This window comes from Pongo pygmaeus, chromosome 19 (genome assembly GCF_028885625.2).
Source record: "Pongo pygmaeus isolate AG05252 chromosome 19, NHGRI_mPonPyg2-v2.0_pri, whole genome shotgun sequence".
In the NCBI taxonomy this organism is placed as follows: Eukaryota; Metazoa; Chordata; class Mammalia; order Primates; family Hominidae; genus Pongo; species Pongo pygmaeus.
Window position 1 is genome coordinate 9,844,489 of NC_072392.2, and position 14,190 is coordinate 9,858,678.

Consider the following 14,190-nt stretch of genomic DNA (forward strand, 5'->3'; position numbering starts at 1 on the left):
CCTGAGACACAGACATATCTGGGCTTGTCTGATGAGTTTATATAACCATTAAGGGGCAGAAATGGGAGTGAAGTGGACAGCAGCATGGTGGCTGACCCCACTTGGCTCCATGGTCAGAGTCTGAGCCTGGTGAGAGAAGCTTCAGACAAAAGCTAGGAGAGCTGTTTCCAGGAGGCAATGACAAAAGCTGTTTCCATGACACATGCTACTTCCCATGGGGCTGTTCTAATAGACTCTAACCTAGAAGGTGCCTCAGCAGATCAGCACACAGCTTGGGCACATTAGGAGCACTGTGACCTCACCTGTGATTAGTAATGTAGTACTTGGGAGCAGCAATGGCACCTGGCACTAAGGGATCTATGGGTGAATCTGTGCGGGACACCTCCTGGAGATGCTAAAAATGCCCAAGAGGCACTGCACAAGGGGCTGGGATCTTATGTGGGCAGGTGGCAACAGAAGCTGGGGCAGTTTGGATTATTGCTCTTAATGAGACCCATTTCTGCCCTTGAATTTACATGTACTTGAGGAGTCAGGGATCTAGAGACAGGAAATGACTTCTCCAAGGTCTCTATAGTAGACATCTATTTTTAGAATCTGCCCTTCTTATAGTACCCCAACTTTCCTCTTGGAAAAACCACTCATCTCCTACTGTCAGTCCATGGAACTTGAGTTGTCCTGACTCTATCCTCAGTTCAAGGATGGGCATAAAAATCTGCTGGCCAAGCAAAGCAGTACATCCTTCTGGCATCAGATATTGAGTCAGGCATGGGCATATAACTAACCAGAGATAGTGAGAAGCAATCCTGATACTTTGGCTGGGACTCTTAAGAGAAAGCATTTTCTCTTTTCTGCTGAGATTGGAACCATGAAGAAGGCAGCCTGGATCTGCTGGTGACCATCCTGCCAGCATGGGAAGAACCTGTCTGAGAATAGTGGTGGTGACAGCAGAAAGCAGAACCAGGAGAGGGAGAAATGAACTCTGGGACATTGTTGGAGCTCTTGGATTAAGCCAGACCTGAAGCTAGCCCTACTCCTAGAATTTTAGCTATAAAAGCCAATCAATTTCTATTTGTGCCACAACAATTTGTGCCAGGTCACCTACCTTTTGCATCTGGAAGAGTCTTGATGACATAGCTCATCACTATCTCCACTGCCTCCTCCCTTAGGCCAAGTTGAACTTCATGCTTTATTTTCCACAAAGTGTCATAGAGCTGCACAGAATCCCAGCCCAAGTAGTCCTTCTACCCTAAGCTAAAAAAAGAGGTACTAATTAGGTTTTCACTCTTTGGCTCTCCACTGGCCACTGGAAGCTCCAGTGGCCCCTTATGTCTCCCATTGAACCACAAACCAGCAAGGACCTGATTATGCAGTGTCTGTCCTTTTAGACTCAAGTGACAATGATAGCCTGACCTCAGAGAGAAGTGAAAAGCCCCAAGCCTCATCCTCCAAGCAACCAGATTCATTCATGAAGTGTGGTGGAAAGAGCATTGAGCCCTTTGGTTATATTCCTAGAACACTCTGGACCGGACCCACAGGGTCCTTTATCTCCCACCGAACTGGCTCCTATATAGCCCACTATGCCTACATGGGAGAATGTCTTGGGCAGATGATTCTAATAATAATCCTTCTCCTCCCAGAACCTCTGGACTAATGCCTTGTAGCCTCCTTCCCCTTTCCAGTTCTGACATTGTGCAATCCTAGAGTTCTCTATCCTGCTGTGTCCAGGTCAAAACTGTTGGAGAAGCCTGGTGTAATCAAAGGGACTCCAGTTTAAGTACCAACTCCTACTCACACTTCCTGCCCTCAGTATCCTCATCTGTACTATGCAGATAATAACATCTCCGTGAAATAATGACGGCAGAGTCTAGCATGGTACACGGCTCATAAGTGTTTATTCTCACGTTTGCTCTCCACACAGAGGCGTGCTCTCTGGCAGTGGTGATTGTGTCATCTCTGTGGCTAAAGTGGGGCCTGGAGGCATCACCACAACACCAGCAACTAGAGACTCCCCAGCCTCGAGAGGCTGCAGACAGGTCAGTCAAGAATCCAGGGCATCCGTGCATTTTTCTGACCTCATCTTGGAACTTGAGGCTAGAGAATAAATGGGCCTTCAAAGCAACAAATCCAGGGATCTTGGAGAACCCACTGATGGAGTTCCTGGGTATCCCAGGCCCTGGAGCTTTGAGGAGGCATTGGGGGGCTGGTGGGTAGCCCTTGCCTAACCTCTGCTCATCAGCTGGCTGCCCTTGGGCAAGCTGCTTCCTGTCATTGGGACTCCTTTTCCTTGTCTCTAAAACAAGGGGCTTTAGGGCCATCTATGGCTCTGCCATCACCTCTTAATATATTGAAGCTGAACTCATCATTGTTCCTTGAAACCCCAACTCTCTGTATTTCTCATCTCCATAGATGGCATTGCTATTCACCCACCGCCCAAGCTACAGGCCTGGCTGCCATTCCTGTCCTCCCTCCTCCTGCCCCCTTAGCCAGCCAGGTGGATGCTGCCTCCTAAATGTGTCCTCACTGGGTCTGGTCCTCTCCATCCCATTGCCTTTCCCCCGGCCCAGGCCATCTGAGTGGCTGCAAAAGCTTATTCATCAGGCTTCCTGTCCCCAGGGAGCCCCCAGTCGCTCCGCTCTGACTTATTTTAGCCTGCTGGGGACTTCTTTTACAAATATAAACCCCTCCTACTTCCAATTCCACAGTAGCACCGGTGTCCCCATGGGGAGCCCCCAAGTGCTTACCACAGGCTGCAGGGAGGGCTTTGCGTGGTCCAGCCCCCGCCTACCTTTTAGATTCAGCTCACACTTTGCTCTCCCTCCTCCTTCTACCCTCCAGCCACCCTGACCTTCTCCTGGAACTTGAGATGGTCGTTCGTGCCTCAGCGGCTCTGTGTTGGCCGCCTTCTGTTTGAGACTTCCCCACCCCGACCCTGTACCCCACCTTGTGTGCAGCAGGTCTGAATTTAAATCTCCCTTCGTCAGGGATGTGGTCCCTGATCCCCCCTGACAAGTCAGCCCCTTCCACTGTGTCCTCCCCTGGTGCTCTGCACGTTTCCATGGTAACCTGGGCCACTGGTCATGGCTCCTTCCAGGTTCATTGTCCCCTCTGGACCATGAGCTCCATGACAGCAGGACCGCGTTAGACTCATTCCACACCAAAGCAGCCCAGCCTAGGGCTGCCATCGCAACACAGCCTTGTCTTTGAGGTGTGACCGATAGAAATCATTTCCTTTTCCAGTTGAAGGATGACCAGCAGCCACGTGCCCAGCTCAGCTTGCGTTTATTGGAAACTGCTTACCCAGCACTCCACAAAGGAGCTTACAGCGGGGTGACACTTAGGACTCCTATGGCCTAATCCTGGGATTAGCACAGGGCCATGGGCTGGTGGGCAGAGGGAGGGGTGGGACCGGGCATGATGGGAGGGAATGCTGAAGACCCAGGAAGAAGGAACCAGTGGGTCACTACAGATGCTTCAGTTTGGCAGGGAGCTGTGCTGTGGGCTTGTGTGCAGGCCTTTCTCTTGGCCCTGGGGTGGATGTGTGCATGTGTGTGTGTGTGTGCATGTGTGTGTGTGTGTGTGCAGGTGCTCACGGGTGTTACGTGAGTGGTAGGTGGAGGGAGGACAGCTGAACAGTTGGCATCAGGCGTTCTTCATCTTTTCCTTCACTTTTTGAGGCTCAAACTGGATCAGTCGCAGAATTTCCTTATTGGCCAGTGTTCCCTCAATGAATTCTTTCTCCGTAAGTTTATCTGTGCATTGGAAAAAAAATATATACGTACATAAAACAGTCAGGATTGATAGCCAAGTGAGCTGCGATGAGGCTGACATCTAGCCAGTATCCCCAGTGTGAATGTATCTATTATGAGAATATTGAATACTCAGTGGCCCTGCGTATTCAATATTCCCCCACCCCAGTCCAGATACCCACCTCCTTTCCCATGACCCTTGGAGCTCCCTGGAGAACAGCAAAGAGCGGTGAATGACTGGCACCGGGGGGGGCCCCGAGATGCCAGTCTTGTGCTATGTGCCTCTTCCGATTGGCTGGTGCCCCTGCCTTGCTGGTTACTAAATACTTCAATAATTAATAACTATTAATTGTTATTCTATTTTCTATAGTAGCTCAAGTTTCAAGGATCAAGTTCAGAAGGAGCTTCTGGGGGTCTGAGCATAGCAAAACAATCTGGATGTCAGGCCCAGAGTCTCAGCTGAGAAGCAGGGAACAACAACCCTCCAGAAATAGGAGTGAGAAGTGAAGGGCCCAATGAGATCATGCCAGGGGGAGTGTGGCTTGCAGAGAGGTCTCTTTGGCACCTGCAGCACACAGGCAGCCCCATGATTCCTGGCTGACAACCCCGCCATGATCCCTTCCTATGCATCCATCCCTGCGTCCCCCAGTCTCATCTGCTTCCTTATTTGGGATCAGGACTGAGAGACAGCCTTGTTGCAGCCACATCCGGTTTTCTGGTGTTTTTAATCAGGTGGCTAACTGTATTCAGATCAGTCCAGTTAAATGCATGGTCCTGAGCCCAGATGCCACTGTGCTTGGAGCCGAGGCCACCGCAGGGAGTGGAGGTGGAGTGTACAATAGAAGAGAGTGAGATGAAGTCCCTCCCTGGGAAACTGTTGATCTGGCAGGGAAGGCAGTCACACACAGAAATACCTCTAGCATGAGACAGATGCTCCTTTCTGTTGTATGTTCACGGTGCCTAGCACAGAGTTGGTGCTCAACAAAGCTTTGCTAAACTGAATGTGATTTCTGACTTATGTTCTGGGCCTTTTGGATACCTTTAATCCCTTCTGGGTTAGGATCCAGGGTGTCTTCCTGCACAAGACGGGGTGGTAAAATTTGGGTTTTAACTTGCCAGCCACCCCACAGAGAGTTCACAGAGAGCTTCAAACTCCCACCATCAAAGCCTGACTCTGCCCTGAGGCATTGTCTCCAGATGGGCCACGTGGAAACACGTACAACACATCACGAACAGGAGTAACATGTCGACCTCGGGGCTTCTGACATCATCCCCTCCTGGGATGTTCACCAGGGAGGTTTTCAGATGAGCAAAAAGGAGAACACAGGGCTTGACACATAAACAGACCCAGAGGGAGGTCACGAAGCCAGTTAAGGAGCCAGTGGGGCAAAGTGCCAAAAGAAGGCATCTTGGCAGCCAGTGTCTGTGCAAGGAGGAGAAAGTGCTCAAAGGAGAGGTGCCAATCAGGGCCAATGAGGGAAAGGTGGGTAAAGTACCAAGGCGCGAATTTAAGGAGGCGCTCACTTTCAGGTCCTGTGAGTGCATTGTTGACCCCTGAGAATGAGCGCCTCCTTAAATTCTGTATCCTACATCCCTCCTACACCAATGACCTTCGTGCTTCTCTTATTTCATCATTTGTTGGCAGATTAGGAGGAGCAGGGTCATCTCTCTCTGCCATTATTTAGCATCCTGATCAGGATTTTCTTCTTGATCCTTGGTAGCAGACTGCCTCCAGAGGTCACCAAAGGGGTTAATACAGGACCCTTGGATGTGTTTGGGCCATGCTGTGTTTTATCAATTGAGACACACTGGATTTTAAAAATCTCCATGGCTGGCTTCTCTTAAAAAAAAAAAAAAAAATCAGATGATGTCTCAACCACGGGTTCCATAGTCCCACATGGAATATGCTGGAAGCCATCAGACCAGAGGTGCACCCTCTGCTGTTCGCCAATCCCCACTGCTTGCAGATGACTGTCCACATAACGCGTTATCATCATTCCTGCCCCTCCAGCCATGCGTGTTTGCAGCCGCAGCCTTATACCAGCTCCTTTACCGCATCCTTCTTGTGCTGGCCGTGAGCATCACAGACACACAGCCCCAGCAGCCGAGGGCTGGAGTCCATCACTGCCTACAATGCAGGATCACACTTCCTGAAGGCTGCTTCCAGCCACTGGCTGACAGGACAGGGGCACCAAGACTGACAGGGGCACTGAGGACACCCCATCGACTCTGTCAACACTTCCTCAGAATGCACTGCAGCCTCGGGCATTACTTACCTGACACCTTCCTTTCTTTCCCTCTCTCCCTGCCAGGGGTCAGATCTGCTTGGCAGTCTGATAGCTTTCCCAGCCTCCTCTCGATCCCAGCCTGTTTTCCTTCTTCAGCCTTTCCTCCCATAAATCTCTTGCAATCTCATTTAAATCTAATCCTATCTTGGTGGTGTTTCTCAGAGGACCCAAACCAACTTCCCACAGTAAAACCATAGAAATATAGATCCCACTGACTTGGGACTTGATATTAATTCAAAGCTAGGGTGAGCTGAAGTTTGCTCTTGTTCTAATTGTACAGAAAACAGTTTTGGCTGCTGCCCACCCTTAAGGCCATTCCTCTGTCGAACGCTTCAGACAGCTCTGAAAATGCACAATGGAATGAGGTGTCCCCCGTCCTGCCTGGACACTGTGACTCAGAAGAATAAATCTTGTTGGGGTTTCCAGGAAACAGCCCATGGTTGAAAAATCAAAGGCAATGAAGGAAAAGGAATTCACCGTCATCATTCTTTCCGAAGTACTTCCAGATCTTCTCAGCTCGCTTTTCTGGTGTGTTTTCATCATCTGGAAGGAGCTTCATGTCCTCGGGACTGATCATTTTGAAAATAGCCTGTACCAAACAGAAAGAAGGAACTCGTTAGGAGGAACTTTAAGGGGCTGGCAACCCCGGAAAATCCACATCTTACACTGTACACAAAAATCTACTCAAAATGGATTAAAGACTTAAACATAAGACCTCAGACCGTCAAACTGCTGGAGGAAAACAGGGGAAAAGCTTCTTGGCACTGGTCTTGACGATAATTTTTTGGATATGACACCAAAAGCGAAGGCAACATAAACCAAAATGAACAAGCAGGATGACATCACACTAAAGAGCTTCTCCACATCAGAGAAAACAATGAACAAAATCAAAAGGTAACTTACGGAACGGAAGAAAATATTCACAAACCATATATCTTATAAGGGGTTAATATCAAAAATATATAAGGGGCCAGGTGTGGTGGCTCACATCTGTCATCCCAGCACTTTGGAAGGATGAGGCAGGAGGATCACTTGAAGGCAGGAATTTGAGACCATCCTGGGCAACAAAGTGAGACTCCATCTCTACAAAAGAAAATTAATTAGCGGAGGTGGTGGGCATGTCTGTAGTCCCAGCTACTCGGGAGGTTGCAGATCACTTGAGCCCAGGAGGTCTAGGCTGCAGTGAGCCATTTTTGTACCTCTGCACTCCAGCCTAGGTGACAGAGCAAGACCCTGTCTCTCTCTCTATATATAATATATACATTATATTTAATATATAAGGAACTCCTACAACTCAATAGAAAAAGAACAAATAACAAAATTGAAAAATGGGCAAAGGAGGCCGGGCGTGGTGGCTCATGCCTGTAATCCCAGCACTTTGGGAGGCCAAGGCGGGTGGATCACCTGAGGTCAGGAATTCAAAACCAGCCTGGCCAACATGGTGAAACCCTGTCTCTACTAAAGATACAAAATTAGCCGGGCGTGGTGGTGCATGCCTGTAGTCCCAGCTACTCGGGAGGCTGAGGCAGGAGAATTGCTTGAACCCAGGAAGTGGAGGTTGCAATGAGCCAAGATCACGCCATTGCACTCCAGCCTGGGTGACAAGAGCAAAACTCTATCTAAAAGAAAAAAAAAAAAAAAAGCAAGAAAGAAAATAGGCAAAGGACCCAAACAGACATTTCTCCAAAGAAGATGCGCAAGTGGCCAGCAGGTATCTAGAAACATCACTGATCACCAGGGAAATATAAATCAATACCACAATGAGATATCACCTCACGCCTGTTAGAATGACTGTAATAAAAAAGACAAGAAATAACAGGCATTGGCAAGTGTGTGCGACAAGGGAACCCTGGTCCACTGTTGCTGGGAATGTAAAATGGTACAACCATTATGGAAGACACATCAGGGACTTTGGGTCACCTCCATCACGATGTCCCTCTCTCAGTGCCCGACCAGCCCACGGGAGAAGACAGCAGTTATAATACAGATGTACAGGCCCCCACCTGATCTACTGAATCAAAATTCCTGGGGGTAGGACCTGGGCATCTGTATTTTTGAGGCCCTCATAAGGGACAGGGAATTCAGGGAAGAGGCAAAGAAGACTTTTGCTTCTTATTTTGTACCTTTCCGTACTGTGATTTTCTGGCCATATAGACATATTAATTTCACTTATTTAAAAAAATGAAAATAAGAAAGAAAAAGCTTCCTGATGAAAATCTTACAGCAGTCCTGAGGTTGGAGTTTGGGAATGACTACTTCAGACCCTACTACCCAGAGGTTTTAGAATAGTAAACCTCTTCCTCTGGGTTCATACTGTACCTCAGTTGCTCAGTAGGACTGGCTTATGGCAATAATGGCTAACATTTGTTGAGTACTTAATAGGTGTCACTTTTCTTTTCTTCTTTTCTTTTGTTTTATTTTTTCTTTTCTTCTTTTTTTTTTTTTTTTTTTTTTTTTGAGACAGGGTCTTGCAATGTCACCCAGGCTGGAGTGCAGTGGTGTAATCATGGCTCACTGCAGCCTCGACACGCTGGGCTCAAGCAATCCTCCCACCTCAGCCTCCTGAGTAGCTGAGACCACAGGTGCACACCATCATGCTCAGCAAGTTTTTCTGAATTTTTGTAGAGACAGGGTCTCACTATGTTGCCCAGGCTGGTCTCAAACTCCTGAGCTCAAGCAATCCTTTCACCTTAGCGCCCCAAAGTGCTGGGATTACAGAAGTGGGCCACTACGCCTGGCCTAGGTGTCACTTTTCTAAACATTTTTTATGCCTAATCTTCAAAATAACCTTATGAAGAAGGTATTATTGGTCCCATTTTACGGATGAAGAAACTGAGACAACTAACTTGCTGGAAGTCACCCAGCTAGAAGTAGAAGAGTGGAGATTTGAATGCAGACATTTTGATTCTAGACATGGTATCCTCGTGTTGTGCCATAGCCCACTCACCTCCTTATCACTGGAAGGCCTTGGAGATCATTGGCCAAGGCTGGGGGAGGGAGAGGGAGGCATCAACAAGAACTTTTCAAAGGTCTTCCCATGGTACAGGAAGCCTCTCATTTAATCTTCTGCTCAAGGACGGATTCAGCAAAAGGCTTAGCTTTGGGCTCAAGGATCCCATCCTTCTCACCTCCCTCTCCTCTAATAAAGCAGCTGGGTATGCAATGTAGGGGAAGCATGAAGTGCCTCCAGACCTGTGAGATCAGGGAAAGGGACAAGAGGGCTCCCTGCACCTTTCTAGCTCCAAGTTTCTGTGATTCCAGTGGCTCAGGAACACCAGCGCTGGCTGGGTCCAGAGGGGACACCCAAAGCATTAGGTCCTTGGATGCTGAGGGCAGGAAGGTATGTTGGGTGGGAGTTGGGAGGTTACTGGCTCTGGCCAGAGCCTTCTGCCTCCCTGGAGACACTTGTGAGCAGGTCAGGCAGGGGCAATAATGGCTGTGAAATTATCCTGGAGGGAAGGTCAACAGCTTTGAGAAGTTTCCCTTCAGCCCCCTGGTGCTGGATAAAGGAGCAAAGAGGCCAAAGCCAGCAGCCCAGGGGAGCAGCGTCGCTGGCAGCACTCAAAGCCCTGAGCTGGATGCAAGTGTAGGTGGCTCCTACACTCTTATCCATCTGTGCAGGGCCTTGGGCAGCATGTGCAGGTGTGCCAGCTAGAAGCTGCCTGCCCACCCCACTTCCAACATGGAGGGACAGACCTTCAGAGGCTCGGGAAAGGCTGCAAAAATAATCAAATCCTCACCCTGGGCCCAGGAAGGTTATATGGTTTTCCCACAGCAACACCGCTAGTTGGAGTCAGAGCTGGGACTAGAACCCTTCACTTTTGACTCCCTCAGTCAGTGCTCTGCCCATGAACTTGTAACCTGGTGAATAGCAGAGCCTTCTGCCACCTTGCATGGCCCCAGCCATTGATGGAGTCTCCTTCCGTCCCTTTCCTTTCTTCTTTCTTCCTTTCTCTCCTCCTTTCCTTCTCCTCCCTCCCTTCCTTCTTCCCTTCCCCTTGCTTCCTCCTCTTTCCTTCCTGACTCCTACCTTCCCTCTCTCCCTCCCTCATTTCCCCCTCCTCCCTTTCCTCCTCCTTTTATTCAATGAATATCAATTTGTAGGCTTCTGCTGGGCCCCGCATTGTTTATGCCACTCTGAAGACTTAGTCCCTATCCCAGGCCACCCAGAGACCCCACAGCCAGTCCGAGGGAGCTTTCTCTGCAGGCTGTGCCAAGATAACAACGAGAGAGACACACGCGTGCCGGAATGGGAGGCCCAAGCCGAGCATTGAGGATAAGCCCATGGACCACAAGCTGCATGCTCTGCTGTTTTATTTATGATTTCTCCTAATAACCGTGGAAGATTTTTGTGCATTTGTAATCATGCAAATGAAAGCATGATTGCCAATGCACACAAAGTTATTAACATCTGAACAACAGTCTCTACTAACAGGAATGGAATTAGAAGAATAAAGTAAGTGGCAGGCGCAGGGGGACTGAAAAAGAATAAGTAAAAAAAAATATCAAATGAAAGAAATTAGAACTGGTATAATAGGAAAGAAATGGAAACAACCTAATGTCCAAAAACATAGGAACGTTCAATAATTTCCACATTTCCATAAGCCAGAATTCCAAGCAGCTATTAAAAGTGTTTTGGAAGAGGTTGGATGCAGAAGCTCACGCCTGTAATCCCAGCACTTTGAAAGGCTGAGGCGGGCAGATCACCTGAGGTCAGGAGTTCGAGACCAGCCTGGCCAACATGGCGAAACCCCGTCTCTACTAAAATACAAAAATTAGCTGGGCGTGGTGGCAGGTGCCTGTAATCCCAGGTACTCGTGAGGCTGAGGCAGGATAATTGCTTACACCTGGGAGGCAGAGGTTGCAGTGAGCTGAGATCACACCACTGCACTCCAGCCTGGGTGACAAGAGCAAAACTCTGTCTGAAGGAAAAAAAAAAGTGTTTTGGAAGAATATGTAATGATATGGAAAGCACTCATGATAAAAGAGTAACTGAAAAATGTATGATAAAAAATCATATGTGAATATGTCATAGCTTTAACATTATTTAAAATTATATAGGTAAAAGACTGAAAAGGTACATACTGATATACTAAGAAAAGTTTTCCCTGGATGTTGGAATTAGAGGCAATTTTTAGTCTCTTTTCCCTAGGTTTCTAAATTTCGTGAGTTACTTATATATCAGATAAACCATTTTCAAGACACCTACGAGGTTGGTGGAAAAGTAATTGTGGTTTTTGCCATTACTTTCACGACAAAGGATCTGACACGAGGACAGTATGGACAGGGGAGAAGACGTATTGGGAACCATATGGAAGCGTGTGCACCTCACAGGGAAACTGTCAGGAGCTGGGGAGCCACGCCGCGCGTGGGAAGCGGGGGCTCATGGGCGGTGCAGCGACCCGCCCCGCGCTGGGGAGAAGATGAGGACTAGAACTCAGAGTTCATGCCCCCAACTTTGACCTCTTTCTACTTTATATGAGAAGCATATTGTGTGTTTAGAATGAACAGTGATTCAACTTGAATGTGTACTGCTGAAAATTTCAAAGGACATTTTAATAAAGGAAGGAAGAAACAAAGGATGGAGAGAAAGAAAAAATGTAAATATAGTCACGTGTCGCTCAGAGACAGGAATACACTCCGAGAAACACATCTTTAGGCAAGTTCTATGTGGGAACATCATAGAGCATCCTCGCACAAACCCAGATGGTAGAGCCTACTACACCCCTAAGCTCCATGGTCCAGCCTTTTGCTCCTAGGCTACAAACCTGTGCAGCACGTGACTGTCCTGAATGTTGCAGGCAGTTGTCACACGATGGTAAGTATTTGTGCATCTAAACATAGCTAAACAAAGAAATCATGCAGTAAAAATACAGTATAAAGATAAAAAATGGGCCGGGCACGGTGGCTCACGCCTGTAAATCCCAGCACTTTGGGAGGCTGAGGCGGGCGGATCGCCTGAGGTCAGGAGTTTGAGACCAGCCTGACCAACATGGTGAAACCCCGTCTCTATTAAAAATACAAAAATTAGCCGGGCGTGGTGGCGCACACCTGTAATCCCAGCTACTTGGGAGGCTGAGACAGGAGAATTGCTTGAACCCAGGAGGCAGAGTTTGCAGTGAGCCAAGATCGCGCTATTGCACTCCAGCTCTGGGCTACAGAGTGAGACTCCATCTCAAAAAAATAAATAAATAAAAAGTAAAAAACCAAGATACAAAACGGTAGACCTGTCTAGGGCATTTACCATGAGTGGAGCTTGCAGGATTGAGAGTTGCTCTGGGTGAGTCAGTGAGTGAGCAGTGAGTGAATGTGAAGAACTAGGACATTACCACACACTACTGCAGACTTTACAGATACACTTAGGCTACACTAAGTGCATTTGAAAAATAAAGTAACTGTGCTATGACATCACTAGGCAATAGGAATTTTTCAGCTCCCTTACAATCTTATGGGACCACAGTGGTATATATGGTCCATTGTTGACCCAAACATCGTGAAGCCAAGCATAACACGGAAACACTCAGATTCCGCTCCGGGAAGACAATGAAGCTGTGGGCAAGTGCCCACCCCTCTATCAATATCAGCATCTCGGAGCACCACGCTCTCAGAGCCAGTGGCCTGCATCCCCCGCTCCACCCACAGCTCCACTCCCTCTGCAGCAGCCGCAGCAGGGGGCCCCCAGCCCGGAGTGATCCCGTGATCCCGGCACCGCCCAGCCAGAAGGGGAGAGGGGAGACTGACCATGACGATCTCCAGCACTTCATTCTTGCTGATGGTCCCGTTACCGTCCACGTCGTAGAGGGAGAAGGCCCACTCCAGCTTCTGGTTGGTCTTGCCCGCGGTGGTCATGTGCAGGGCGATGACGTACTCCTTGAAGTCCAGGGTGCCGTCGAGGTTGGAATCGAAGCTGCGGAACACATGCTGGGCGTAGGCCTTGGGGTCGGTGTCGGGGAAGAACTTGGCGTAGATGCTCTGGAACTGCTGCTGGGTGATGCGGCCGGTGGGACAGTCCTTCAGGAAGGACTGGTACCAGGAGCACAGCTCCTCCTCCGAGAACTTGGTGTTCAGCTGCAGCTCCTCCAGGATCTCCTTGGACAGGGCCCCACTTTTGCTGTTCCCCATGAGTGAGGAAGAGTGGGCAGCGGCTGGGGAGTCGCTGGGTGGGTGGGACGTGCGTGGTCCCCTGGCCGCAGGCTGGAGCTCAGGGCTGGTGTGAGCTGAAGACCGAGATGCTGGTGGCTTAGGAGGATTTGCGACCAGTTCTTCACAATCCTTGAAGGGAGGAGGGGCCCAGGAGCTTTGTGGAGGTGGCGGGGTAGGGTGGGGGGGTGCTCCCAGAACCCTACTGAGATTAAAATAAAGAGACCAGGGCAGGCAGGCAATTCATCTCGGCCTCCCGGGACGATACTAGAACAGGACAGGAGGTTGGAACCCTCAGAGCTGGGGCCTCCGGCACCCCCAGCCCCAGCCCTCTAACAGCAGCTGTGTTCCCTGTTTCTCTTCCTCACTAACTCTGAGCATCTCGGGGCAGGGCTGGCGTCTCACATCAAGCCCTAGAATGCAGTGGTTAGGAGCACAGACTCTGGAGCCAGCATGGGTTCAAGTCCCAGCTTGGCTACTTAACTAGCTGTGTGGCCCCAGGCGTGTTTCTTCACCTCTTTCCACCTGAGACACTCTTCTAAACCTTCACTGCAGTCACGTCTCAGCTTAAATGTCACCTGCTCAGCCAGGCCTATACTAACCCTCTATCTATAATAGCACACCCCCCACCGTCATCGGCACTCCCCATGTTCCCTCACCGGAATGAAAGCTCCGTGAAGGATAGGATTTTGTCTGTGTTGTTCCCAGATGCATTTCCATTGCCAGAACCTGATAGGCTTGGGCCCCCAGCAAGTCTTTCTTGAATAAATGGGCATCATAGCATCTACCACACTGTCATTGTGAGGCTGTGAGTCAATATGTGTGACACACTTAGAAACTGGCCCATGGCTAATGCTAAACACTGGTTTTGTTATTGTCCATCAGTCACAGGGAGTGAAGGTGAACTGCCTGAAGGGACCAGCAGGGGGCAGCCAGGCCTGTGTCACCTCGGGAAGGGGCTGCCAGTGAACGTGGTCACATGGGATGGTGAGGTTTTTTTTTTAATTATTCAAGAG

General features: G+C 49.1%; 1 protein-coding gene across 1 annotated transcript; it reads right to left on the bottom strand.

Moving 5' to 3' along the window:
- Positions 1-1,875: 1,875 nt before the first annotated feature.
- On the bottom strand, positions 1,876-13,294 carry RCVRN (recoverin). Its single transcript, XM_054459126.2, has 3 exons — positions 12,776-13,294; positions 6,512-6,623; positions 1,876-3,749 (listed from the first exon to the last, which is right to left on the bottom strand). Exons 1-3 carry the CDS (start codon positions 13,154-13,156, stop codon positions 3,640-3,642), a joined length of 603 nt encoding a protein of 200 aa, XP_054315101.1. The 5' UTR covers positions 13,157-13,294; the 3' UTR covers positions 1,876-3,639.
- Positions 13,295-14,190: the final 896 nt, after the last annotated feature.